The sequence below is a fragment of the Neofelis nebulosa genome, chromosome 8, assembly GCF_028018385.1.
Source record: "Neofelis nebulosa isolate mNeoNeb1 chromosome 8, mNeoNeb1.pri, whole genome shotgun sequence".
In the NCBI taxonomy this organism is placed as follows: domain Eukaryota; kingdom Metazoa; phylum Chordata; class Mammalia; order Carnivora; family Felidae; genus Neofelis; species Neofelis nebulosa.
Window position 1 is genome coordinate 131,715,077 of NC_080789.1, and position 25,153 is coordinate 131,740,229.

The 25,153-nt window shown below is 43.4% G+C and overlaps 1 protein-coding gene across 6 annotated transcripts; it reads left to right on the forward strand.

Moving 5' to 3' along the window:
- The first annotated feature begins 23 nt into the window (after positions 1-23).
- On the forward strand, positions 24-23,612 carry NUDT5 (nudix hydrolase 5). Of its 6 annotated transcripts, XM_058681911.1 has the most exons (10): positions 229-363; positions 10,328-10,435; positions 11,670-11,737; positions 15,752-15,801; positions 16,773-16,880; positions 18,261-18,356; positions 18,914-19,015; positions 20,729-20,766; positions 20,872-20,925; positions 23,366-23,612. In XM_058681911.1, the coding sequence occupies exons 2-9, from the start codon at positions 10,373-10,375 to the stop codon at positions 20,884-20,886; spliced, it is 540 nt and encodes a 179-aa protein (XP_058537894.1). In that variant the 5' UTR covers positions 229-363; positions 10,328-10,372; the 3' UTR covers positions 20,887-20,925; positions 23,366-23,612. The 6 variants fall into 6 exon arrangements, with proteins under 6 accessions (XP_058537892.1, XP_058537894.1, XP_058537895.1 ...); XM_058681909.1 differs by lacking the exons at positions 229-363; positions 20,729-20,766 and adding an exon at positions 24-163; XM_058681912.1 differs by lacking the exon at positions 20,872-20,925 and having other exon boundaries at positions 20,729-20,819.
- The last annotated feature ends 1,541 nt before the right edge of the window (positions 23,613-25,153 follow it).

The window sequence follows — 25,153 nt, forward strand, 5'->3', positions numbered from 1 at the left end:
GAGGCAGTAGCAGAAAAGGGAGCGGAGGAGAATCGCGGGGCGTCCTTGTCGTAGTCACTCGTACCCGCACACACGCACAAACGCACGCGAGGCGTTCGCGTCCCGGGAAGGGAATTCCGGAAGTGTTGAGAAGCGGCATCTAAGAAGTGCCCCGCCCCGGAAGGTAACTTTCTCAGGCGAGGTTACGGGCGGGGATTCTACGGGTACCGGGAGGGGCCGAGTGCACATCCTCATCACCGCGAGGTGAGGCTTTGCCTCCAGCAGTAGCACCGGTGTCTTCTGAGACTGCTGCCTCGGCTTCGTGCTTTCTTCTTTCGTCCCCCTCCCCAAAGGAGTACCCTCCCCTTCACCCCGCACCTTGGAGTAGGTAACTGGGCGCGGGCCAATCATGTACAATCCCCTCTTTGGGGAAGAGGGAGGGAGCACATCTCGTGCGTGCGGGCAGCCCCACGCGCGTGTCCCAGTCTGCGGACTGGGTGCGCGACCCGGGAAGCGAGGGGGCGGCCGCTGCGAAGGCGCGGAAAGGAGGGCCAGTTTAGAGAAAACCAGGGACTGGGGTAGAAGAGCCTGGACTATTCGGAGAAGAGAAAGCAGGAAACCACTGCAATTAACTTCATTTGAGTGCAGTGTTTGAAGCATCTGCAAAGAGGATGATAGCACCTCTTCGTTCTTGGAGGGGAACTAGGAGAGATAGGGAGAGAATCCTGGCCGTACGCTCCTGGGGGTTCGACTTTGAAGGTAGAGGAGGAGAGAGAAATTTGGGAACACCGACGAAAGGGGAGAGGAGTCTCTTTTGAGCGTGAAATTCATTTATTCCAGCCCTGCCAAAGTAACAGCCTGGAAAAATACAGCCAGATTGTATCAGTAGCCGGGCCATGCTGGAATCATAAGACTGGAAGAATTCTAGTCTAGTGAAATTTGCAGTATCATTCTTTTTCCTTCTCTTGCCTCCACCACTCCGTTATTTTCCTTATCTCTTCCGTAATGACGTTATCAGATGGCTACGAGACAACAGCATATTTTAAAAGTAAACTTTTGTTTGTGTCTTCAAAAGAATCAGATTCTGGTTGCTGAGAAATGCCTTTTAGAACCTAGCTTTCTTACAACTACATGCCCTGGACTTGCCCCAGTCACGTCTGTCTAAGGGCGTGTATTTTAGGTATCTTTTTAAAATTGCACGCTCTCCGGTGATCTCCAGGTTGTGAGTTCAGGCCCCACGTTGGGTGTAGAAATTACTTAAATCTTTTGTTTGTTTGTTTGTTTGTTTGTTTTTAATTGCACATTCCGGGCTAAGCAGTTTTAGGTTAGAAAGCAGGAAGCCCACCGACTACGGGCCTCTGTAGAAAAGTATTCATTAGGATAATTACAGGATCCTCTGCCTGTTTGGAGTGAAAAGCTCTTCCCCCAAAGAGTTCAATGGTTTGTTTTTCTCAAAAATGCTACTGGCTAAGTGGTTTAGTTGGGAGCATCACTTTTAAAGATACATTTTTCCAAGCAGAGGTAAATTACAATGTTGCAGTATATTCTGGGGGAGGGGAGGGCAGTAGTTTTTCATAAGTGTTTGGAGAGCCAAGATTATGCAGTTCTTTCTGTTTTGAGGGGCAATGAAGCAATATTCCATATATTGCTGGGAGAATAGTGCCATACTGCCAGATTTAGGAGAGACCTGATGTGGGGGAGGGGGGGTTGGAGCAGACCCTCTAAATGTTTGTTTTGTTTTGATTTGACTTGGAAATCAACAGGTTACTGCTGAAGGAAATATTAGCAGTGCTGGGGTGAATTGGGATAAGGTATTTTCTGTTGAAGATAATCAACAGATGTATAGGAGGAAGTAGAAACTGGGAACACGGTCACTTCAGGAGGAGTAATATGTTAGCAGCCCAGGAAACCTGAGTGTCGAGGTTGAGGCAGCTGCAAAGCATTAATACAGAGCTGCAGTTATTTGTGCCTAAGCAGCCAAATTTGTAAACTTAAATATAAACACTGCAGGGAAGGAATTTGTTACAGATGTCTTCTATTCAGGCTCTATACTTGAGAAGCAGTGTTCAGTGACTTTTTAGGATTACAGTTAATTTTAAGTAACTAGTTACACATTTAACCAGCCTCAAATAAATCCAACATTACAACCAGATGTGCCAGTATTCTGAATGGTACAGCTAAATTCCCTTCCATTATTTTTTAGCCACCATATTTGTCTTTTCTTAGCCATGAAGTGTTTATACTCAAGTTGCTTCAATAAAACCTTTACAACAATGGAAATAGTTGCTTTTTCTCATGCATGCGTGAAAATATCAACAGTTAAGTGATTGTGGAAGGGGGGGTTATTGCGCAATTCCAAATTAAATAATGGAAAAACATTTCCTTCCTTGAATCCCCCTTCTAAATTAATATTTCCATCTACCTGCTGGTTTTACCCACTTGGATATCTTGCCACCATCTCAAACTTAGTGGGCCCATGTTTGAATGCTGTACTGCCCCTTTCTCCTGATGTCCCGATGTCCTTTAAGGACATCTTCTTGCAAGTAGCTTTGGAAACCCTGTCCCTAAACACTGGTTTAGGACAAGTAATAAGGTGTCATGTGCAAGTTTCCTTGCCACTGCTGCCACCCTAGACCAAACCTACATTCTCTCTTGCCTGGGCTGTGACTCGTGGTTCTTTGCTGGTCTCATTACTGTAGGGCTGTAACCAATTAACCTTCCCAAGGGTAATTAGTTCCCAGCCGGAACTAAATGTAATGATTATAAATCACCAAGTAGCATAATTTCAGTAGAATGTTAGTTACCTCTTTGCCCACCCAACCCCCACATCTGCCAGAAAAGAAAAGAAACTCGATGACTTTCCATAATTAACAAATTCACTACAGGAAGTCTTCATTATCAAGATAATCGTTGTCAGCAAAGAAAAATTCATATGAAGTGGATCCTTTTGATGTGGATACCGAAATTTTACCATAAGTGGTACCAAAGAAGGACCCCTCAAAATATTATCTTAAAAAAAAAACTGAATTTTTAAAAGTTTTATGACTATAACCAAGACTTAACTGTAGCGATACTAATTGATTATTGTTCATTGTAAATCAAGTGTTTTTTCTGTGTAATTATTCTGAAAGAATGTAGAATGGCATCTTGGTCAGACCTAAGCATTTGATGTTTGACTTTACAAGGTCATAAAGTTATTTTTGCAAAAAAAAAAAAAAAAAAAAATTTTTTTTTTTTTGCAAAAATTAACCCTTTCCCACTTAATTTCTTTCAAAATGCCTTATTGTAAATGTCTCGATCTATTCATCAAACTGTTCCGACTGCCTGACTTTGGTTCATCAGCTTTGCTCACGATTTGAGTTTCCACACCTTTTATTTGGTTGAGTATAAATGGTGTTTCCAATATTTAGTTTTTACCTGGGAGAGAGGAGCCAGCGTGTTTTTTCTTGTGATTTTTGCTTCACTTTGCAACCTCAGCAAACTGCAAGGATTCCGATATGGTAATAACTGAATAATGACAACCCTGAGTGCGAACTTCCCTCCCTCTTAACCTGAATCCAACTCTTGTTACTAAGACTGAAATACCTGAGGTTGTGAAAAAGTAACCCTTTCCCTTCTTCCCTGGAGCAGAGAATTTAAGTGCTGTCCTCAAGAGGAGTTTACATAGCAACAAGAGTTTGTGGCATGCCAGTTAGGGTTGCCCGCAAATTTGGGGGAGGGTCAGGCATCCAGCCAAATCTGCGTAAGCCCTTGGAAATGAGTTTGCAAGTATTATCATCCATTATATGTGTGGGCTTGGTTTCAGGTGTTTTTTGTTTGTTTGTTTGTTTGTTTGTTTGTTTTGGAGGGGGTTGGGAGCGAAAGGTTGAGAACAACTTGAGAACAACAGAGTTTGCCCAACTCTACTGTACTTTCTCAACCCTTCCCCCAGTTAGTGTTTTTGTTTTTCATCTGGTTCCTTCTACTTCAAATGCTCTCCCTGCCTTCTTGGTATCTAAATCATATCTTAATGACCTCTTAGTAGCAGCCTTTTCAAAGTCTACGATTTTCCCTGCCTCCCAAGTGGATGTGATTTGTCACGCACTTAAAACACCCTGATATCGCATTATCTCTAGGATAGTCGTAGAGAACCAGGCATACCCTCTGGTTCTTTTCGAGTTGAACTATAAGGTCCCCAAAGGCAGGAATATGGATCAGTTTACACTTAGTATATACCTACCCAAATGTTTGAACTGCCCATGCTCATAAAGCCAGCTAGCTTCCTGCCTATCACTGTATGGCCCTCCTAACAATCCTTTGATGTTTTCCCTCACTAGAGTTTTTTGTGCCCTGGAAAAATCATACAGCAAACACATCATAGACCTTCAGTGTTTCAGACCAAACTAAGCGAAAATGCGTTATGTGAATTAAAACAACTCAACAGTATGTATACGGATATTATTTTAAGTCTAATGTGCATATTAGTAAAATGTAGGTGACTTGAAATGCTAGCTAATGAAGTGGAGAAAATTTACACTTTACTTTTAACTCTCAAAATAGCATTGAGTCAGCTCAGGAAAGCTCTGTCACAGTAAGGGGAGGGGGGCGCAGGCTGCAATGGAGCCTCATTTGTTTCTGCGCTGCCTAAGCCTACGTGTAATGACTGCCTGTAATGACTGTCCCCAAATGGCACCATTTAGCTTCTGTTTTTGAAATGCTGCTAAAAATAATACTCTTTTTCTGTTTCAGTAGCATTTTTGAGATGCTTTTATAATCCTGAACATTTTGGGAATCACCCTTTAACCTCATTTTTTTTTCCAGTTATTTACACTGTCAGCAGATTGCTACGAAATACTGTTGCCCCTTGGGGCTGATTGCATTCCAAGTAATTACCCTAGAGAGTCCCAGCCCTGTTTGCCACTTTTTTTCTTTCATGTAATTTATGTTTATAGCTTGTTTTTTGTTTTTCTAGCTCTCTAACATTTCTAGCTTCAGTACTTTTTAATATGATCTGTTGAAACAACTGTTTAGAGCTTAACATTTGCTGACCAAAAATCCAGCTTTTGATTACAGAGACTGTTTTGTAAGGGAGTTTAACCTGGTTAAATGAAGAGTAGTAGATGAGGAGCAGTCCTTCAGAAAAGTACTTTTTCACCTTTGGGCCATCAACAATCCCTTTGACAATCTAAGGGAATCTATAAAGATACAAAGATAAGGAGACCTAGCAGATAATTTAAAGGAGCTGGTGGCCCCTTTGCCCCTAAAGATACTCACCTGGGGCTGGGGGACTTTCTCCATTTTGTCTAGATTTACTGGCAGTCCAGATTAAGAACCCTTTTCATAGAAAAAGTGACAGATTATTTAGCTCTTCCTTTATGAACTTCTGGTGGTGCTTATACTTGTGAGGTCTGCAGTTCGCTGTTTTTAAGTTTGGGTAAGCACAGAAAAGTTATTCGAGGTCAAAATACCATTTTTCAAAAGGAGGTAGAGGGGTGCCTGGGTGGCTCAGTAAATTGAGCGTTAGAGTTCGGCTCAGGCCATGATCTAACGGTTCATGGGTTCCAGCCCCACATTGGGGTCTGTGCTGACAGCTCAGAGCCTGGAGCCTGCTTCAGATTCTGTCTGCCTCTCTCTGTCCCCTCCCCCACTTGCGTTCGGTCTCTGTCTCTCAAAGGCAAATAAATGTTAAAAAAAAAAAATGTTTTTTTCAAGAGGAGGTAGAAAATTAATCCAAGTATTTTGCATCATTCTAGACAGATTATGTTGTGCAATAAATGGGGTCGCTTAGTTGCCTAAAGGTTATTTTCTTTTAAGTGTTAGAATTAAAAGCAGAGGAAATAATTCCTTCTCTGATGTATTTGTTACTAATGAAAGGAAATGGAAATCTGGAAGATAAAAATCTAGGTAGATGAAGTTCTTTTATTTGGGTGTAGAGACCACAAATAGTGACGAGCAGCCAACCTTTGATTTAGCTAATGGTGAGTTTTCATGCTGTTTTGATTGCCTCTAACAATGTAGGTTATTTGTCATGTATAAACCAAGGCTAGTTAAAAGTTTACCAGGAATCACTGCCTGTTTTCTTATGCTATATGCCTGTAGCTAAATGACTGCCTCTACATGTCCACATAGCTTACTGTTTTATTACTTTCAAGCCTCCGTTCGATGTCACAAAATTAAAGGGCGCTTTCTTGATCACTCCACTCCCCCCCCCCCATCTTCTCCACTCTTCTTCTTGGCCTTTTTCGTAAACTTAGCGGCTCTGACATAAATTATGTATGTTGTTCCTCAGTTTCCTCCCTTCCCCCCCCCCCCCCCCCCACCAGAAAGCGAGCCCCTGGAGGACAGGACCTTTGTCTGTCGTGTGCACTGCTGTGTCCTCGCAGCACGAGACAGCCTCACTTCCAGTGGGTCTGCTGCGGGGTGCTTTTGCCGAGTTACCTAAGACACACACTTGATGTTGGTTTGTGTGTGTGCTTTTTTACAAACATTAATACAGTTTGTGCGTATCTCTTCAAGGTTTAAATGAGTGTGAAAATGTGTTAACATTTCTTTCTCTCATCTTTATTAAGTGGTTTTTATTTTTTTTTTTAGCATAAAGTCATTTTTTCTTACCTAGGGCCTCAAGTTTTGCTTCTTTGCCAAAGTCCTTATTGGAAACTGAAATTGTAGGCTTGCCCACGTAATAATCCACAGGAACCGTATTGATCACATCTTAATAATACAACAGAAATACATTTAATTTTACAACAGAAATACGTGTTGAGTATCAGGCAAAATATACACCCAGAGAACGGTAGAATGGTTGCTTGGGTTCAGTCACGCAGGGCTCCTTGAACTAGACTCCCAGGCTTTGTCAACCTTTAGATTTAAGGTGGCTTTCAACAACCCAACTCTTTGTCTCTTGGGGGTTTTAAGACTGCAGAGGTGATTGTTGTTAATTGAAATGCGATTCACATACCATAAAATTCACTTTCTTAAATTGTAAAATCCCCTGGTTTTTAGTGTATTTGCAAGATGGTGCCACCATCACCACTGTTTAATTCTAGAACGTTTTCCATCAAAAAGAAACCCCATACCCATAAGCAGTCACTCCCTACTCTCTCCTTCCCCCTAGTCTCTTGGCAACCACTACTCTGCTTTCTGTATCTCTGGATTTGCTACTCTGGGTATTTCATATGAATGGGATCCTACAATATTTGGCCGCCTGTGTGTGACTTCTCTCACTTGACATAATGTTTTCAAGGTTCATCCATGTTGTAGCATGTATCAGTACTTCATTGCCTTTTTTTTTTTTTTAAGTTTATTTATTTTGAGGGAGACAGAGCACACGCATGTGGGAGAGGGGCAGAGAGAGAGAATCCCAAGGAGGCTTGGCAGTGGGGGCTGGGATTCACAAACTGTGAGATCATGACCTGAACTGAAGCCAGATGCCTAACCAACTGAGCCACCCAGGGGCCCCTGTACGGATGAATATTATTCCATTGAATGGAATACCACATTTCATTTATCCATTCATCAAATGATGGACATCTGGGTTGTTTCCACTCTGGACCTATTACAAATAATATTGCTCTGAACGTTTGTGTACAACACGTTTCACTTCTCTTGGGTGTATATGTACTAGGAGTGAAATTACTGGGTCATATGGGACCTCTGTGGCTAACCTTTGGAAGATTGTTTTCCGAAGCGACTGCACCATTTTATATGCCTTCTGACAGCGTATGCCAGTTTCTCCACATCCTCACTGACACTTGTTATTATCAGTCTTTTGTTATAATCATCATCATAGGGGTGAACTGTGGTATCTCAGTGTGGTTTTGATTTGCCTCTTTCTGATGGCTAACAACACTGAACATATTTTCATGTGCTTATTGGCCATTGTGTATCTTCTTTGGAAAAATGTCTATCCAAGTCCTTTGCCTATTTTTAATTATGTTATTTGTCTTTTTAATTACTGGGTTTTAAGGATTTTTTTTTTTTTTTTGCATATTTCAGATAGAGTTCTATCAGATTTATAAATTTTTTCCCCCATTTTGTAAGTAGTTTTTCACCATCTTGATGGTATCCTTTGAAGCACACAAGTTTTTAATTTCGATGAGGTCCGGTTCATCTGCATTTTCTTGGAATGCCTGTATTTATGTGTCACATCTAAGAGATTATTGCCTAAGATCGTGAAGATATACACTTTTTGTTTCCTAAGAGTCTTGTAGTTGTAGCTCTTACGTTAGATCTTTGATCTGTTTTGAGTTAATTTTTTTTTTAATTTTTTTTTTTTTTTTTTCAACGTTTATTTATTTTTGGGACAGAGAGAGACAGAGCATGAACGGGGGAGGGACAGAGAGAGAGGGAGACACAGAATCGGAAGCAGGCTCCAGGCTCTGAGCCATCAGCCCAGAGCCTGACGCGGGGCTCGAACTCACGGACCGTGAGATCGTGACCTGGCTGAAGTCAGACGCTTAACCGACTGCGCCACCCAGGCGCCCCTGAGTTAATTTTTATATATGGTGTTAGGTAGAGGTTCATTGTTGTCCTTATGAATGTACGTATCTAGGCCCAGAACAATCTCTTGAAAAGTCTGTTTTTTATCCCCCTTGAATACATGGCACTTTTGTTGAAAATCAGTTAAGCAGGGCATCTGCGTGGCTCAGTCAGTTGAGCACCCAACTCTTGATTTTGGCTCAGGTCATGATCCTAGGGTCATGGGATTGAGCCCCACATCAGGTTCTGTAGTGATCATGGAGCCTGCTAAAGATTCTCTCCCTCTGCCCCCTACTCTGCTCGCTCTCTCTCTCTCTCTCTCAAAAAACAAACAAACAAAAAAAAAAACCAACAACAACAAAAAAAAAGACCATAAATCTGTGGGTTTAACTCTGGAGTCTCTTTTCCAGTAGTTTTTATGTCTATCCTTATGCCAGTACCCACACCATCTTGGTTACCATGGAGCCTGTTTCAGATTCTCTCTGTCTCCCTCTGCCCCTTTCCCCTGCTCGTGCTCTTTCTCTGTCTCTAAAATAAAAACAATAAATTGTTTTAAAATGACAAGAAAACAGAAAATAGGAATGAAAAAGACAAGACAGAAGATCAGTTCAGGAAGTGCAACAGTTCCTGAAAGAAAGAATAGAGAAAATGAGATTATCTGTGAAGTAATTCGAGAAAAGTTCCCCGTAAGCGCAGTACGGTTTCCAGACTGAAAGGACCCACTTGACAAAATAAGGGAAGGGGCTCAAAAGGTACAAACTTCAGTTATAAAAAAGACACGGGGACATAATGTACAGCATAGGGAATATAGTTAATATTGTAACAACTTTGGTGACAGATGGTGGTAGATTTAGCATGGGAATGACTTCATAATATATGTAAACATTGAACCACTATGTTATATACCTGAAACTAATATAATATCGTATGTCCACCACATTCAATAAAAAAAGAAGGACCCATTTGAGTACCCAATGCAATAACGTCTATGTGAAGGCATGAATAACCACAGATCTCCTGAGAAAGAAAACAGGCCACATAGAAAAAGAATCAGGAATCAGAATGGCTTCAGATTTCACAGCAGCAGCACCAGAAGCAAGACAACTGAGCAGTGCCTGCATATTTCTGGTAGAAAGTGACTTTCAGCCCATAATTCTGTATGCAGCCAGGTTATTCAGCCCATTTTGAGGGCAGAAAAAGATTTTGAGACATTCAGGGTACAAACGGGAGAATAAGCCAAGAATAGAGGACGTAGTAGTGGATAACAAAAGAGATGGGGCCTTCTCTTTCCACAACAGACATGGTGGTACTTGTCAGCTCATGGACAACCGTGACTCTGATAATGTGTTAAAACTTCAAAGTGAACGGGCCACAATGAGATTGTGTTTAATTCCACTGAACCGCACATTTTGAAATTATCAAAATGGTATATCCATTTACTACCAGTTTAAAAGAAAAAAAGATACACGGGAGGTAGAAAGACCCAGCCCATGCCACTCTTACAGTTGAGCTGTAAAGGGTAGATAAGGGACAGTAGTTAAGGGGTGGGAGTGAGGAATGGTTTACAATTTTTGAACTGTTTACCCTGGAAAGTTTTTAAATTTGGAGTCAGAAAATGCAAGAATGTATATGTAAGTGCCTGATGCCCGCCCAGGAGGAGCTCAGCCCACATGGGCTGAATCTCACTGGGCCGGCTGTTGGTTCTTTTTGGATGTTTCCTGGGGCCTCTGCACTGACCTTCCCTCTAGGGCAGTTCTCCCAAGCTCACGTGAGCAAAGTAGCTTTGATGACAAATAAGTCTTTCACCATGTTAAGTACTTTGACCAGCAGCCTCTGTTCAAATGTTGAATTCGGAAAAATAACTGTAGCCTAAACAAATCTTATCTTACAGCGTGAACTTCTTGCCTGAGCATTGTAAAGACTGACTGGTTTGAAAATGGAAAACCAAGAACCAGCGGATCCTTCTCAAAATACCAAACAGTCTATTATTTCAGAGGAGGTATAAATTGTTTTTCACTACCCTGCTCTCTCCCCACACACAGCCAAGTCCAAATGAAATGTGTACACTGTCGTTTCAAATGATTGTATTTAATTCTTAAAGACGGGTTTTAAACATTGTTCCTGCTCCCTTTTTAGGACTCAGGGACATTTTGCTCTTGAGTGGGAGCAATTGTGTATCTCTTAATTATATGCACTCGTGAAATTGAGACTGTTTTAAAGTGGATTTTGGCTCTTCGTACAAAAAGTCTCAAATTTTAATAAAAGTTTGCCCGGGTAGAAGAATTAGTCCTCTGGGAGTTTTAGGGTTTAGACATTTCATACTTAAGCCTCGCATCTTCGTTAGCTGTTTATGGTCTCAGCATATATGTTTAAGAACAATAAAAACCTAAGTTGTTAGTTGTAGTCTGAATTCCAGAACTAATGTACGTCTTACATGTTATTCAGTTTAGCTTTTAACAAGTCTCTTCCTGCAGGAACCATTGGAACGGATAAATTTTAAGTCCTTCATCTTGGAACTCTGATCTTGACACCTTCCTGCGGTTGTTTATGATTTAAAAATCTTTCCATGTTGTCTGTGAATAGATCTGTAGATAATTATTAGGTTGCTGCCAGCCAGAAGTAAAAGATAGGATAGGAAGAAAAAGGCTACTGCTTTCTGTCCGCAGCGAAACTCCCCTCTCAGTTCAGTATAGTGCCGTAGGAACGTTAGTCCTCGTAACCGAAACTCGGTGTCTAGGCAGAATGACCCTGGGCTGCCTGTCTCAGATCGGGTGGGAAACCCACGAGTCACTGGAAATGCAGTCGTTGGACACGGTCTCCTCAGTCAGCCTTCCCATGTCTCACTGACTAAAACGTCAGCGAGGAGTTTCTACCTACTGAGCATACCTGTGTGACGGGCCCCAGGCTCAGAGCATAGAACGCTGGGTCCCAGAAAACCCCTCACTTCTTCGTCCTCCCTCTCTACCTACAACCCTCCCCCCCGCCCCCCGCCGCCAGGATTTTTTCAACTATCATCTCTTTTCACCTCTCAGTATTACTTCCAAAACTCCAAAAAGAAGCAGAACCACCCTTCAGGAAGATAGCTTTCCATACTTTGAACTGAAAACCTGCACTAATTATTGGGAGGGAAACGTGATCCCTGGGAGGGCCACACAGAGAAAATCTGAAAGAAAACACACCTTCTAAATAAAATCCTCGGTTTAAAAGCCTCCCAACTTATTGTCTCCTTTTAGTTAATTTCAGAAGGAAAATGGGTCAAGCTTGAAAAAACAACGTACATGGATCCTACTGGTAAAATAAGGTAAATGATTTTTTTCCCTTTTGTAAAATGCTCGGTATTCGGGTTCTCGGGGTCTCCGCTTACTGTTTGACATGAACTCTGATACTTTTCTCATTGTAAACTCGATCTTAAAGGAGAAATCTAATTCAGTATTTTCCCACTCTCAGAATGTTTGGCTCACTTCTCATCTCGGAATACAATCACATTGTAAATTTGTTACATTAACTAATCAGAAATTGATTTCAACACCATTCTCCCTGAGTAGATTAGTATGAACCTGAAATTTTGGTCCAAGCCCTATCGAAGCCAATAAAGCAGCAAAGTAATTAACAATCCAGATTGCCTCCTCCGAATCATACCAGGTTTTAATTTCTAAATTAGGATGAAGGAGAGACCATTGCTGGGTTTGAGGTAAAACTTACATGCTTTACACCTTGCTCATGGAAACGTAAATTGGAAAAAAAGAAAAAAAGCTTTGCAAAACATTTCACAGTATGTACCAATTGCTCGTAAAGATATAACACCCTTCAACCCAAGTAATCCCACTCCTGACACTGTTTGGAGTTGGATTTATGCATGAAAAATGTTCACAAAATTAAAAAAAATAAAAAGAAATCGAAAGCACCCTAACCATCTTAAAAATGGGGAAATAATTGTTATAGTGTAGCATGAGAAAAGAATATGTACAGTATGAAGGCATACAGTCGATATTATAACAACTCTGTAGGGTGACAGATGCTTACTACATTTACTGTGGTGACTTGTAATGTATATAACTTGAGTGACTATGTTGTACACATCAGATACAAAATTGTATGTCAATTCTCAGTTTAAAAATGGGGAAATAATTTTTTAGTGTATTCATTTGGTAAAATCTATGCAGTTATCTACAAAGCAGATTCTGAAGATAATCTAGCAACTTGAGAAAAGTTATTAAGTTGATAATAAAATAGGAAATTGTGTATATGCTTTTTAAATTCTTTCCAAATAATATATTAGAAAAGGCTAGAAGGAAAATTGGCAGAACATTAATGGCATCTGTGTGGTAAACCTGTTTTCTTCTGTTTTCCACATTTTCTGTTTAGAATTTTTTCTTTCGGCCCCTGTCACTCTGCCCTGAAAAGAAATTTTTTGAAAATTATAATTAACTATCAGAAAAAAAAGTGTTAAAATAGATTAAACATTTCCCTAGTGAAATATGAAAAGGAATGAGATAGAATGAGAAAATATAAAAATGTAACTAAATATTAAAGTATCCAGATTACATGATATATTGATTCATAAAAAAAAAAAAAAAAAAAAAAAACTCCATTTGCTAAGTGATCAAATGAGAATACAGAGTTTCTTCATGAGGAAATACTTCTGTCATCAGCGTGAAAGTACGTGGACTTGCCAGTAATTGAAAGCACTTTAATTATCTCTGCTAAACTAGCAAAAATATTCCTAAGGGCCAGTGTTGGAGAGCTGTGGGAAACTTCAAGCTATCCATAGCACTCTTAAATTAAAACCTCAAAGCGAGAAAGCCAACCATGCTACTGCCCGTCAACACAGTGGATGTTCTGCCTTCAGCAGAACACTTGTTTAAAGAGACCGATGTGCAGAACTAAACAGGAAATAAATAGTGGGGACAGGAATACAATACAGACACGTGGCCAGGCCGAGCCTGAAGGAACACAGTACGTTCAAATGGACTGATGTTTGTGAAAACGTAGATTGGCACCCAGTTTGTAGCGATACAGTTTGGCTCTCTTTTCCCCGTTAAGCTGTTAAGGTTTATAACACAAATATGCCTCTTAACACTAATTAAAGAGTACGTGTTGGTTTGCACCGGTGGTGCATCTCTTCACTGGACTCCTCTTCCTCCTTCAGCATTTCTTAATCAGGGACGTGCGTCAGAATCACGTGGAGACTCTTTTCGGGATACTCGTGTCCAGGTCTCACTTCCGGGGAGTCTGTTTGAGTAGCTGAGGCATGCACTGAAAAGCCTAGCGGGTACCTGCTTATGTGGCCTGCTCATAGCATGTTCACCTCCTTTCTTGCACGCGTAGGTCTTCCTCGTGAACTCCAGGGAGCTCGTAGGCAAAGCACTGACATCTCCTACCGGAGTGTCAGGCTTTGAAGAGGGAATCCCCGTGCTTTGCCATAGGTCATGACGTATAAACTCATAAAATGTTTTATCTGTTACCTGATGCAAAAGCATGTCGGTAAGGATGAGAGCAGCTAGAAAATCCTCTGTTCTACCATGTTAGTCGTGGATACGGATACAGAGTTGAGTCTAGTAGTGCAAACCTACGCTGGCAGTGTGCCCCCTGATGGACATCGGGACAGAGCTGAAGTCATCCTTCGGTGCCCTTCCTGCCTCCTGCGTTTGTTGACCCGGGGAGGAACGCAGAGCAAGCTTTCTCCTATGACAGTTCCTCAGAAAACGGAGTCGCTTAACTAGAATCAGAATTCTAACGCCACAAGAGGCTTTTGAGCTAACATACTCTTAATTCCCTAGTTTTACACCGGAGGGAACGGTCTCACGGGATGTGTGGCTGGGCGCTCAGCTGGGAGGCAGGTGGAGACTGAGATTGTCTGACGCGGTCAGACGCTCATCTTTCAGAGTCCCTTGAAGATGACCGGAGCTCCCATGGGGCATCCCTGTTCTAGGATCCCGTGTAAATGCGTTTATATTTCATGGTTCACGATGTATGGCTCGTTACTGGTTATTTTACACCATCTTAACCGTAACCGTGCTGCTCTTTTGTTTCCCTTATTCCTAGAGTATCTGGGATGGCGCCTTCACGGCTCCTCCCAGCACTGCCTTCTAACCCTGAGGGGTGGCACAGAGAGCTGAAAAGGTTTTCATCTCTTGCCATCTGTACTATTTACTTACCAGAGTTGCTTGTTGGTTGGCTTCTTGTTACTAACAGGAATGTCGGACAGTTGTGAGTCGTCACAGCACCGTTCGGCTTTCACAGGTTCATTTTGACACACTCGCTGCTCGAATTTGGGTATAATATTGAGAGATCTACAGTTTACAGAAAGGTGTTTTTTGGGTTTTTTTAACTAGACTAAATACCGGATTTCTTTCACAAAAACGTGACACAGTCCAACCCAGCCAGATAAAAAGTGTGAGGCTCCCCCCACATGGCCCGTCTCATCATTCCTGCTCTTCTGGAGGGAGGCGGATGTTGACGCCTTCCTTACTCCGGTCCCTAGAGCCACTCAGATGTCTTACTTCTCCCAGATCCAAAGCTGATCTGCTTCTCCACTTTCATTTCTTACCACTGCTTCTTTCCATTTCAAGGGAGAAGAGAGTGAAGGGGACTTTGCCTCATATGTCCTTCCCCTTCAGACAGCATTGTACCAGTAACCGGATTCTCAGGACGCTGTTCCCCAGAAACAAACAGCCCATCGGGAATAAAGCCATAAAAGGGAGCAGAAACCTACCATTCCTCATCTCACTTTCTCCACTCTGGACCATTTTCCCCTTAGATAAGAGAGATCTCACACGTGCAAACTAGAGCACTCACCTAAATGTAATAATTCCTCAATTAGTAAATGGGACGGCCCTGCTTTCTAAAATTGTTATTTAGGTCACATATAAATAACTGTCTCAGTGGTTCCCATTCTGCAGAGTATCTTTTCCTCTTAGTGAAAAGGCTGGAATTCTCCTAGGAGCTTAATTTGCACAGACTGGTCAATACTTTCATTTACTGCTAACCTGTAGATTTAGGATCAAACTGAAATCTTCCCAGTGAATGATCTGAAAGGCAGCTTAAGCGATGAGTAGGCCTTCTGTTTAGATAGCGCTCAGAGGGTCAGGCGTAGGGTGGCACGTTTTCTTCAGAAAAAGTTTCAGAAGCTACAGGAAAGCACGATGGAATTGGCTTTTCCCATATAGATCTGTACTGTCGTGGTCTCCTTGGCCATTATCGTTACTACACTCGCATGCTTCGCATTTGTAAAGTTCTGGTTGTGGACTGAAAACCCAAGGGCATTCTCCTCTGTGACGTTAGTGATTTTGTTTTTGCTTCTCTGCCTGAACAGAACGTGGGAAACGGTGAAACGTACGACCAGGAAGGGGCAGTCGGCCGATGGTAGGAGTGCAAACCCCTTACGACTCTTCATGGAGGAAGTCACCGTGCTTTACTGCAAGAGGCGGGGTTCTTTTTACTCTAACCCAGACCTCAGAGCAGCTCTCTTCGATTATGGTCTTTTATGTTTAAGTCTGGTATTCCTTTTTGCAGTGCTTTGTGGCTAAATCAGGCTTTCTCTGTAAATAACTTCTGGGTTCAGTCCCAGTGTTTTTGAGGGAAAGGTATACTAATATTTATAGCCAAACAGAAGTCAGTATAATTTGAAGCCACATACTGCATCTAGATAGGACTTCTAGAAATCCTGTGTTCTGTTCAAAGGACCTAGGTGAGAGCCTTTAGTTTGGAAAAATATTTGGCACTACTTTATGATGGACCATTTGCTTTATAAATTGAGAAGGATGCGGAATTAGGAGAAGAGACTATCCATTCAGTTCACATTCCCTTCTAGGCATAAATGCACTGACTGCAAAGATCCTGAGAATCACCTGTGCTCTGGGGGAAGTGGGCAATAGGTCTTTGTTTTTCCCTTTCATTCCTCCCTTTCATCTTGTTCTCTTTTTAGTGGAAGTAAACCGAGTAGCTGCCACAGCTGCTGTTTTGGTCTGCCGGGAGAGTTGGGTGGAGGGAGGTAGCCAAGAACTCCTTGTGGGCAATTTGTGTTTTCCAGAACGCACTGGGGTTTTGTCTGTGTTCTGTTGTAAGTAAAATATCTCTCTCTTGGGAGAAAAGGTCCTTTATCTTAAAACAATAGACTCTAACTTAGCATCTACTACAAACACTGGGACTGACTCCATTTACTGCTGAAAGGAAATCCAAGCACACGTAGATCAGTGAAAATGGCCTGGCTGCTGCAGGTTGAGAAATAGGTCTCGGCAGAGGTTAGCGTAGGCAGGAATTTGGTCCTTGACCCTGTGCCAAGTACTCCCTGACCTTTCATGAGGGACCTCCTTGGTTTTATCTCCTGGTCACAGGTGTGGCGGTCATCCCAGTGCTGCAGCGGACACTTCATTACGAGTGCATCGTTCTGGTGAAGCAGTTCCGACCGCCCATGGGAGGCTACTGCCTAGAGTTCCCTGCAGGTGAGTCCCTTACCGCTGGGCCGAGCACCTAGAACAGCCAGAAGGGCAGTGCTTGGACATTTAACACTTTTTCATGTGTCTCGGCGGTTTTAAGTTTAAAAAAAAAAAGCATCCCTCAAATGCACTCTTTGATGCACTGACCCCCCAAAGCGAGGTGAGGGTCTGACCTTCCCAAGCCACCCGTCCTCTCAGCAGCATTCTCTCTGGCTTCTCTGAGTAACTGTTCTTCCCTAATTTGTCAGGTGAGTTCATTTTCTATCACTAGCAGTCTGCTTCTGATAAGAAACAGTAGTAACAAGGCCAGACTCTTAACTCCAAAACCCGTGACTGGAAAAGACCGCTTGATCTTCCTGTATATACACAGGCCAGGGAAACTGCCTTAATTTCCACTAGAATATTCTCTTGAGTTGCACAGAAAGAGCTATCCAGAGTTTGAAGTACTGTGTCATCATAGGACCTAATTGGGCTGCTCCCATCTGAAGAGATTAGATCTCATTTACTTATCGTTAGTGGGCTGTGTCTTGTACTTTGAAATTCTAGCCCACGATAACGCATAGCAGCTCCATTTTTTTTCTCATGTACCCGCCATTTCACTGAAGAAATTAAGAACTTTGAAAGTAAGTAAATAGCTTGCATTTCACTTTTTTCTTCACATCCTCTCCTTTCGGGTGAAATAATCCGAGTTCTACCGTCCTCCCCACTTGGCCTCCCTGGTTACTGCTGGCTCTGAGCACGGCCCCTGCCCCCAGTCTGCCAGCCTTCCGTCCTCCGCACAGGTGATCCTCATCCGGGCATTTCTCTGTGGCCTCAGTATTGCTCTGCGAGGGAGGAAAGCAAGATAGGTGACAGGGTCACATGAGGAAAACGGAAAAGAATGACAGGCTTCCTGGGCCATGCCACAGAGCCGGGTCCATGAGCCAGGCCAGCTCTCCTCACGGGTCCGCACTGTCTGTGCTGCAGAGATGCCCACGGGAACAGTCGAGGTCTGAATAAGAGGAATAGCTGTCGGAACCTACTTACTCTGCCTGGGGTTTTATTCTTTTGCTTTTTTTTCTTCTTTTCTAAAGAGAGAGAGGGTGAGCACGTGAGCAAGGGAAGGACAGAGGGAGAGGGAGAGAGAGAATCCCAAGCAGGCTCCATGCCCAGTGCTGAGCATGACGTGGGACCCGATCTCGTGACCTGAGCTGAAATCAAAGGTCGGACGTGCAACCGATGGAGCCACCCAGGCGTCCCTGCCTTTTCTCTCAGAAAAGCTCCAAGCCTCAGTCAGTGTCACCCGTGCAACCGCTTCCCACAGTCCTCTGATTCCTCGCGTAGCTCCCAGCAGTACGTCAGGAGAGGGTTTCCCTGTCGCACCTCACAAAGGATTTGGACTTCCAGGTCTCATCGATGATAACGAAAGCCCGGAAGCAGCAGCTCTTCGGGAACTTGAGGAAGAAACTGGCTACAAAGGTGATGTGGCAGAGTGCTCTCCAGGTTTGTACTGCTCTCCGGGCGTGCGCTTGGGGACAGACCCTTGAAAATTAGCCGGCCATTACACTGTGCGTGGTGTAAAGGATCTTGCGTTGAGGCTCATCCACGGAGGAGAAATCCTAACTAGGTTCGGTCACTGTCTACAGGCGAGTCTCTCTCCGCGCGAGGGCAGGTTTGAACAAGGAGGCCCTGAAGCTGGAGAAGAGATGGGAGATTCGCTTACCTTCCAGACTTTCTCAGATCCTGAGCTTTATTACCTCATCCACGTGCCAGGCTCCTCGCTAGATTTTTTTTCTCAATGTGGTGAAAGGACCTGACAACCTGTCAGCACCGTCTCACCCCCAGACTTAGCGCACTTAACCCAGGAACTCTGGAGGGAAACACGTATGCTGTGCTGTCCCACAGCGTATACTGAGCGCATCGGGCCGAGTGTAGTTTTCCCGCACGGGCTCCGTGGGCACCGTGAATCATGAGCCCGGTTTCCTTCCGAAGGCATTTAAGTAATGAAACGTGTCGTGTCGGACCGGTGTCTGAACTTGAGCGTTTGCTTCTCTCCACAGCTGTATGTATGGACCCGGGCTTGACAAACTGTACCACACACATCGTGACGGTAACTATCAACGGAGATGATGCTGAAAACGTGAGGCCTAAGCCAAAGCCAGGTGAGTGTGCGCCGGCCGCGGTTAAGGTGGTTCTGTCGCACTGATGATTGGTTAACTTGCTACTGCCTTGGTTTTTGATTTGTGAGAAGAGGAACAGGTTTCTAGATACTTCATCAGTACCCTGGGCTGTTTTGCTCATCGTGGGTCCTGTAGCATTTTTAACACTTAACTGATTTTTAGGTGTTCTTTACAAATGTTAAATTCGCACATTTCCCTATCTTCTGTATGGAGTTTATTCCCACTTAGGATTATGAGCCCGAGGTCTGAAGAGGAAACAGTGAACACCTTCAGAATCACAGATGTGTGTCTTTGTGTGTATTGTAAGAGTGGCAGAAGTACTTATCACTGAGTTCCGTACTTAGAGAAACGTTTAAGAACTTCCTTGCTCTGTTAGATTTCTTAGCAAGTTTGGGCTCCAGCTTTGATGCTTCTGTCAGTTCCCTGTCGTCTCCCACCCCGTTAAGGGGGGTGTCAGGTAGCACAGCCATATTCTTCCGTTTCTCATCACCTCGGCGGCTCCTGAATGTGTCAGGGCCCCTCACAGCTGATTTTAAATGTTCGATGTTCAAACTCGCAAGTACGCACCTAACGTGCCGTGAAGCAGCCTGCCAGTCCTCAGAGGTGAACAGAACGACCGTATCAAGTCCCCTCGGAGGTTTATACCCCAAAGCACAAAGCAGGGGCTCATGTAGGGACTTGCACACCGGTGTCAGCAGCACAGTCCCCAAAAGGTGGACGCCACCCAAGTGTCCACCAGCAGATGAGTGGACCCACAAAATGTGGTGTAGATGCCCCGTGGAATACCATCCAGCCACTAGAGAAACACGCTGGTGCCTGCTGTGGTAGGGTGACTTTTGATAATGTTGCGCCGAGCGCTTCGGGAAGCCAGACAAAAAAGCGTAAATGGGGGCCCCTGGCTGGCTCGGTCACATCTGGGGGGTGTGAGTTCAGGCCCCACATTTGAGTGTAGAGTTTACTTAAGAAAAAAAACTTTTCAAGTGTAAATATTGTGGTTCCACTCCTATGAGGTTACCTAAAATATTCACAGAAACAGAAAGTAAACTAATAGGCACTGAGTTTCTGTTCGGGATGCTGAAAGGTTCTGGAGAAGGATAGTGCTGATAACTGCACAACACTGTGAATGTATTTAATGCCTTTAAATTGTATTTTCAAAAACGGTTAATGGGCACCTGGGTGGCTCGGTCGATTGAACGTCTAACTTCAGCTCAGGTCATGATCTCATGGTTCACGGGTTCAAGCCCCGCGTCGGGCTGTGTGCTGACAGTCCGGAGCCTGGAGCCTGCTTCGGATTCTGTGTCTCCCTCTCTCTCCGCCCCTCCCCTGCTCTCTCTCGCTCCCTCTCAAAAATAAACACTAAAAAAATGGTTAAAATGGTAAATTTTATATACTTTAACAACTTAAAAATACCTGTGTGTGTTATCGTAGAGTATGCTTTCAGTTTGGCTATTAAACATTTGATTTGGAGAACAAATTCTGTACTGTTGGAATGTTTTTTACATAGATTCTAATAGAATGTATAGAATCTGATTCTCCATAGATCACACACAGAATCTAACGTACATAGATTGGATTAGTAGAGACCCAGGTCTCTGTTGAAGTCTCAGACCCTTTTCGGTATGTCTTGCACTAACCTCTTCCAGTGTTTGACCAGAGCAGGCCTTGCTGCAATGTCCTCCTTCTGTTTCTTTTCAGGAGATGGAGGTACGTCACCCAACTCAGCAGTGGCTGACGTGTGTATGGCTTAGCGCAGTGGAAATGGCTACAGGCATGTTGTGGCGTTCTGGTAGGCTCTCTTATTCTGGAGCTTTGTTTTCACTTGCACTTTCTTTGTTTAGAATTTGTTGAAGTAATTTCCTTACCAAAGAATGACCTGCTGAAGAGACTTGATGGTAAGCATTCTTAAGACTGCCAGTTTTCTCAATTTTCCCCATCCCTAGTCCCATTCAGTGAGGAACTAAGTATAATTCCATTTCTTTATATTCTTCCTCGTTAAAGCCAAATACCTAGAAATGTTGGAGAACTGCAGTTAACCAACAATGATTTTCTTTTCTGGGTGGCACTGAGTTTGAAAATAGGAGCAAAACATTCTCTGTCAAGTTGAAGGCTTTCAATGGGATTTTTTTTCTATAGAATAGCCAAAACTATATTCCTGCAGATTAGCCAAAACTTCTGTACCTCATGTCGCTAATCCATGGCACTGAAGAGGCCTAAGTAGGTATCTCTTAGCTGATCCTCAAAAATGCCAGCATGTTGGATGGTACTTCGTGCAGGGTAGAAGTTAAAGGAGAATTTAACAATATTCTTTCTACAAAGACTGAGGTATCTGCTATATACAAAGAGCAACATGCTGATATAATGAACCAAACTAACAGCGTCACCCCTAGTAAATTACTGGTCATGAAATTACATTGTGTACTTTCTGGCCAGCCCATCTCCTAGGGATTTTGTAAAAAATTGAGTAAGCCTACGTGGGCAGATTAGGATATGCTGTACTGGAGCGTGACAGAGACCCTTCAGAGGGAGCTCCTCCATGCCGGCTGCTAAGTCCCCGATCACTCCTTTGTAAAGGAACAGACAGTCGTCATGACTTGAATGTTTTAAAGTTTTTACTTCAAAAATTAGCTTGAAGCACAATTTGACCTGAGGCTTTGAGGGCTGTCTCTTCCTCCCCTTCCGTAAGTACCAGTGGCTTACAATTTTATTTCTAATGACTCTCTTGTTTTAAAAGTAAGTATGAGGGGCGCCTGGGTGGCTCAGTTGGCTAAACGTCTGACTTCAGCTCAGGTCATGATCTCACTGTCTGTGGGTTCGAGCCCCACATCGGGCTCTGTGCTGACAGCTCAGAGCCTGGAGCTACTTCGGATTCTCTCTCTCTCTCTCTCTCTCTCTCTCTCTCTCTCTCTGCCTGTCCCCCACTCGTGCTCTGGCTCTGTCAAAAATAAATACAAATTCATAAATTAATTAATTAAAAGTAAATACGAGCTTCCAAGAACTACCGTGATTCAGATTCCTAGAAAGCTTCCCTTCCTGCTTTGCCTTTTTAAAAACTAGACCTAAGGCAACAAGTACCTCAAGATCTCAGTCCAAATGAGAAGTGCTCATACTGGAGAAAGCCCTAGTTGCCTCAGAGAGCTGTGGCTGCCAGTAAGGGGCAACACGTCTTTGAGTCTGTCGGGTCTGACTGGGTCTGAGGTTCCGCCGTGTATGGGTTACGACCTTGAACACGTGCCACAGCCTCTCCCGGCTTTTCTCCTGAAACGGGAACGAGAGGTCGCCCCTGTCTCTGGGGAGGCGTGAGTACAATTAAACAAGACAGTGGGCACAAAAGGACTTAAATGTTAGATGCTATATGTCTTTACTGCATTTTTATATTAGAGAAGTATTCTTTTAAAGAACGTCCTTCTCCCTTCCATCTAACTTAACCTCCCTGGATCTAGGCTTGGAAGAGGGGGCAGTACATAGTGCGAGAGAGGGAGGAAGGAAGGTAGACGGGGACAGATCTACAGGAGGAGGAAGGTGGGGGGGGGGGGGGGGGAAGAACCAGTTTTCCTAGCTTTATTAGAATGGAAATATAGTAATCAAACCATTTATTCAGCAAGTCACATTTGAGAGATTGGGAGGAAAGTATCCAGAGTTCAGTTGGTTACACAGAATAGCTTTCAGCACTTCCCCAGCCCCCGCCCTGCACAGAGGAGTAGGACGCCAGCCTCCCTTCCGGGATCAACGTGTCTCTGAGCTTGCGCCTGAACTAGTGGCTAGGAGAACAAGTGACAGATTCCAGGTGCGATAACCTCCACCTGAATGAAACAGAAGTTCCCCTCAAAGCCCATGGTATGACGTACGCTCCCGCGGCCTTGTTCTGGAATTCTCTAGAATTCCAGTCCTGTCGTGCACGCGGCTGAACTTGTAGGCGGAAAATCAGTGCTGTCTGGCAGCGGAGAGGACGCACGAATCCCGAGATAAGGCACTGAAGGGTCACCAGGGCAGCGCCCTAGAGTGCACTCTAAAAGTAGTGGTGATTGCATCTGTAGACTTACAGCTTTGCTGTTTGAATGCATCAAGTCCTCACCTCTGATATGTGTGATCTTCTGCCTTTATTCTTTCTTCCTGTTCTGGTCTTTTGCTAGAAATGTAACCCTGCTTATATATCCTTTTCTCTTCTGACTAGAGCAAGGTCCTTGAAGGCAGAAGGGGTCCTGTTCACCGCTGTAGCTCTATCTAGCATTGTAACCGGCACGTAGTAGGAGCTCAGGCTGTATTGATTGATTGATAAGGGGTATTCTCCTTTATTCTCTTCATTATCTAACTTGTATTCTTTGCTTCCTTTAGCTCTGGTAGCTGAAGAACATGTGACAGTGGACGCCAGGGTCTATTCCTATGCTCTGGCACTGAAACATGCAAACACGAAGCCGTTTGAAGTGCCTTTCCTGAAGTTTTAAGGCCCAAAGGACAGTAGCCATGTTTTTACAAACAAGACCACCCACCAGGCCTCCTTCACTAAGACTTTGTTATTCAGCTTAGCTTAATGTAGATTTGAAATTAGTTTTTTCATTAAATAAAAGCAACACAGAATGCATGTGGTGATAATGGAATTGTAATTACAGGGAGGCTGTAGCCTTCATATTTAAATGCTAAACTCCAGCAAATATTAATGAAAAAGAACATAAATGCAGATATGTTTAATCCAGTGTTTTTTAATCCAGTCTAGTCCAGGAGATAAGGGTATTTCTAGAGGAAAAAAGACCTGAATTCCAAACTAGGCTCAACCGCACCCACCCTCAGCCCCCATATAAACTTCTGTAACGAGGTATGCAAATAACTATTTACCGTATTACTGTTGAAACAAAGATTTTTTATAAACTTTTTTTTTTTTTTTTTAAAGAAAGACCTATGTAGGGATTTTTTTGGTCTCCTAATTGCTGTATGGAATTAATATACATCCCTGCAAAGCAGAGAATGTACAGTCAACAGAGAGTAACATTCGTGACGAGCAAATGTTTACATTTGGCCAGTCCTGCCTACCTGTCGAGGGTAAACCAGCTCGTAGGTAATGAAAAGTGGCTGATTCCATTCATTGTAACAAGGTTAAGAAGCCACTGAAAATACAGGGCCCTTCCATCAAGCAAGTACCTATATTTTGGAATCTCTTTTCCTACCCTTACCTCAGAAACCAAGTCCATTTACATGGCTGGTGGGCATTATGGTCTTGGTGTTAAACCATGAGTGTAGCCAGCAAGGTCACCAAATACCGGAAACCCAATACAACTACCTTAAAGGGGAGAATGGGGGACTGTTTCCAGCTCATTCCATGCCTAAAGCCCGTCATTCAAAACATCTACCAGTGTTGTGGGCCGTTTTCTCATCCTTTGGCTGAGCTCTTATGGTGACTTCCACAAGTCTCCAGAAGCTCAGGTTAGCCCCCAGCCAAAGTCTCACCGTGATGCTCCCTGGCCAGCCCGAAGTTGGGTTTCCAGCCCTGGGCTCAGGCCCCTCCAGTCAGATAAAACCAGGGTACTCATGCCAAAAATGGCGTGATGTAGTTCATTTGTCTACAGGTCCGCTGTGCTACCCAGAGAGGTTTTTGTGAGCAAAAAAACACATATCTTTCTATTATACTTCCAAAACAAAAGGGGAAGGTATGGAAGTGGAGAACTGTCTAGATCAAATCTACTCTCTATAAATATTGCAAAAATTAGGCCCCAACTACTTGCTCTAATAGTAGCCTTCCCCTGGGTCCCTAACCCTTTTTTAAAAAATCATTATGGGCATCATGATGCTCCAGAGATCTTACTCTCTTTCTGAGCTCTCAAAGACCAGTTCTGTAATTTCCCTTGTTACTGTTCTCCTTCAAAATCAACACACAGATGGTGTGTAGAAAATCTACAGACTCAGGCTTAGACCAGTCTCCAAACGGACCAGCTCTTCCAAAGCCATTCCCGACAGGAATTGAGAAACCTACTCTTAAATGTCGGTAGAAGAGAGATGTTTGTAACCCCCACCCGTTCTGCCGCCTTCTCTTCCTAGGAGTGCACATTAGAAGTGACAGCTAAATCCTAGAACATACCCCTAATGCCATTTATGTTAACCTTTAAACATCCAGGGCTGTACTGTGGAAGT

Bases quoted from the DNA above. Each gene is read 5' to 3' on its own strand.
- NUDT5 (XM_058681909.1), top strand. From the start codon at position 10,373: ATGGAAAACCAAGAACCAGCGGATCCTTCTCAAAATACCAAACAGTCT. The intron at 16,881-18,260 runs GTGAGTCCCTTA...TTGGACTTCCAG, and splicing joins CTGCCTAGAGTTCCCTGCAG to GTCTCATCGATGATAACGAA. The intron at 20,926-23,365 runs GTAAGCATTCTT...TGCTTCCTTTAG, and splicing joins CCTGCTGAAGAGACTTGATG to CTCTGGTAGCTGAAGAACAT.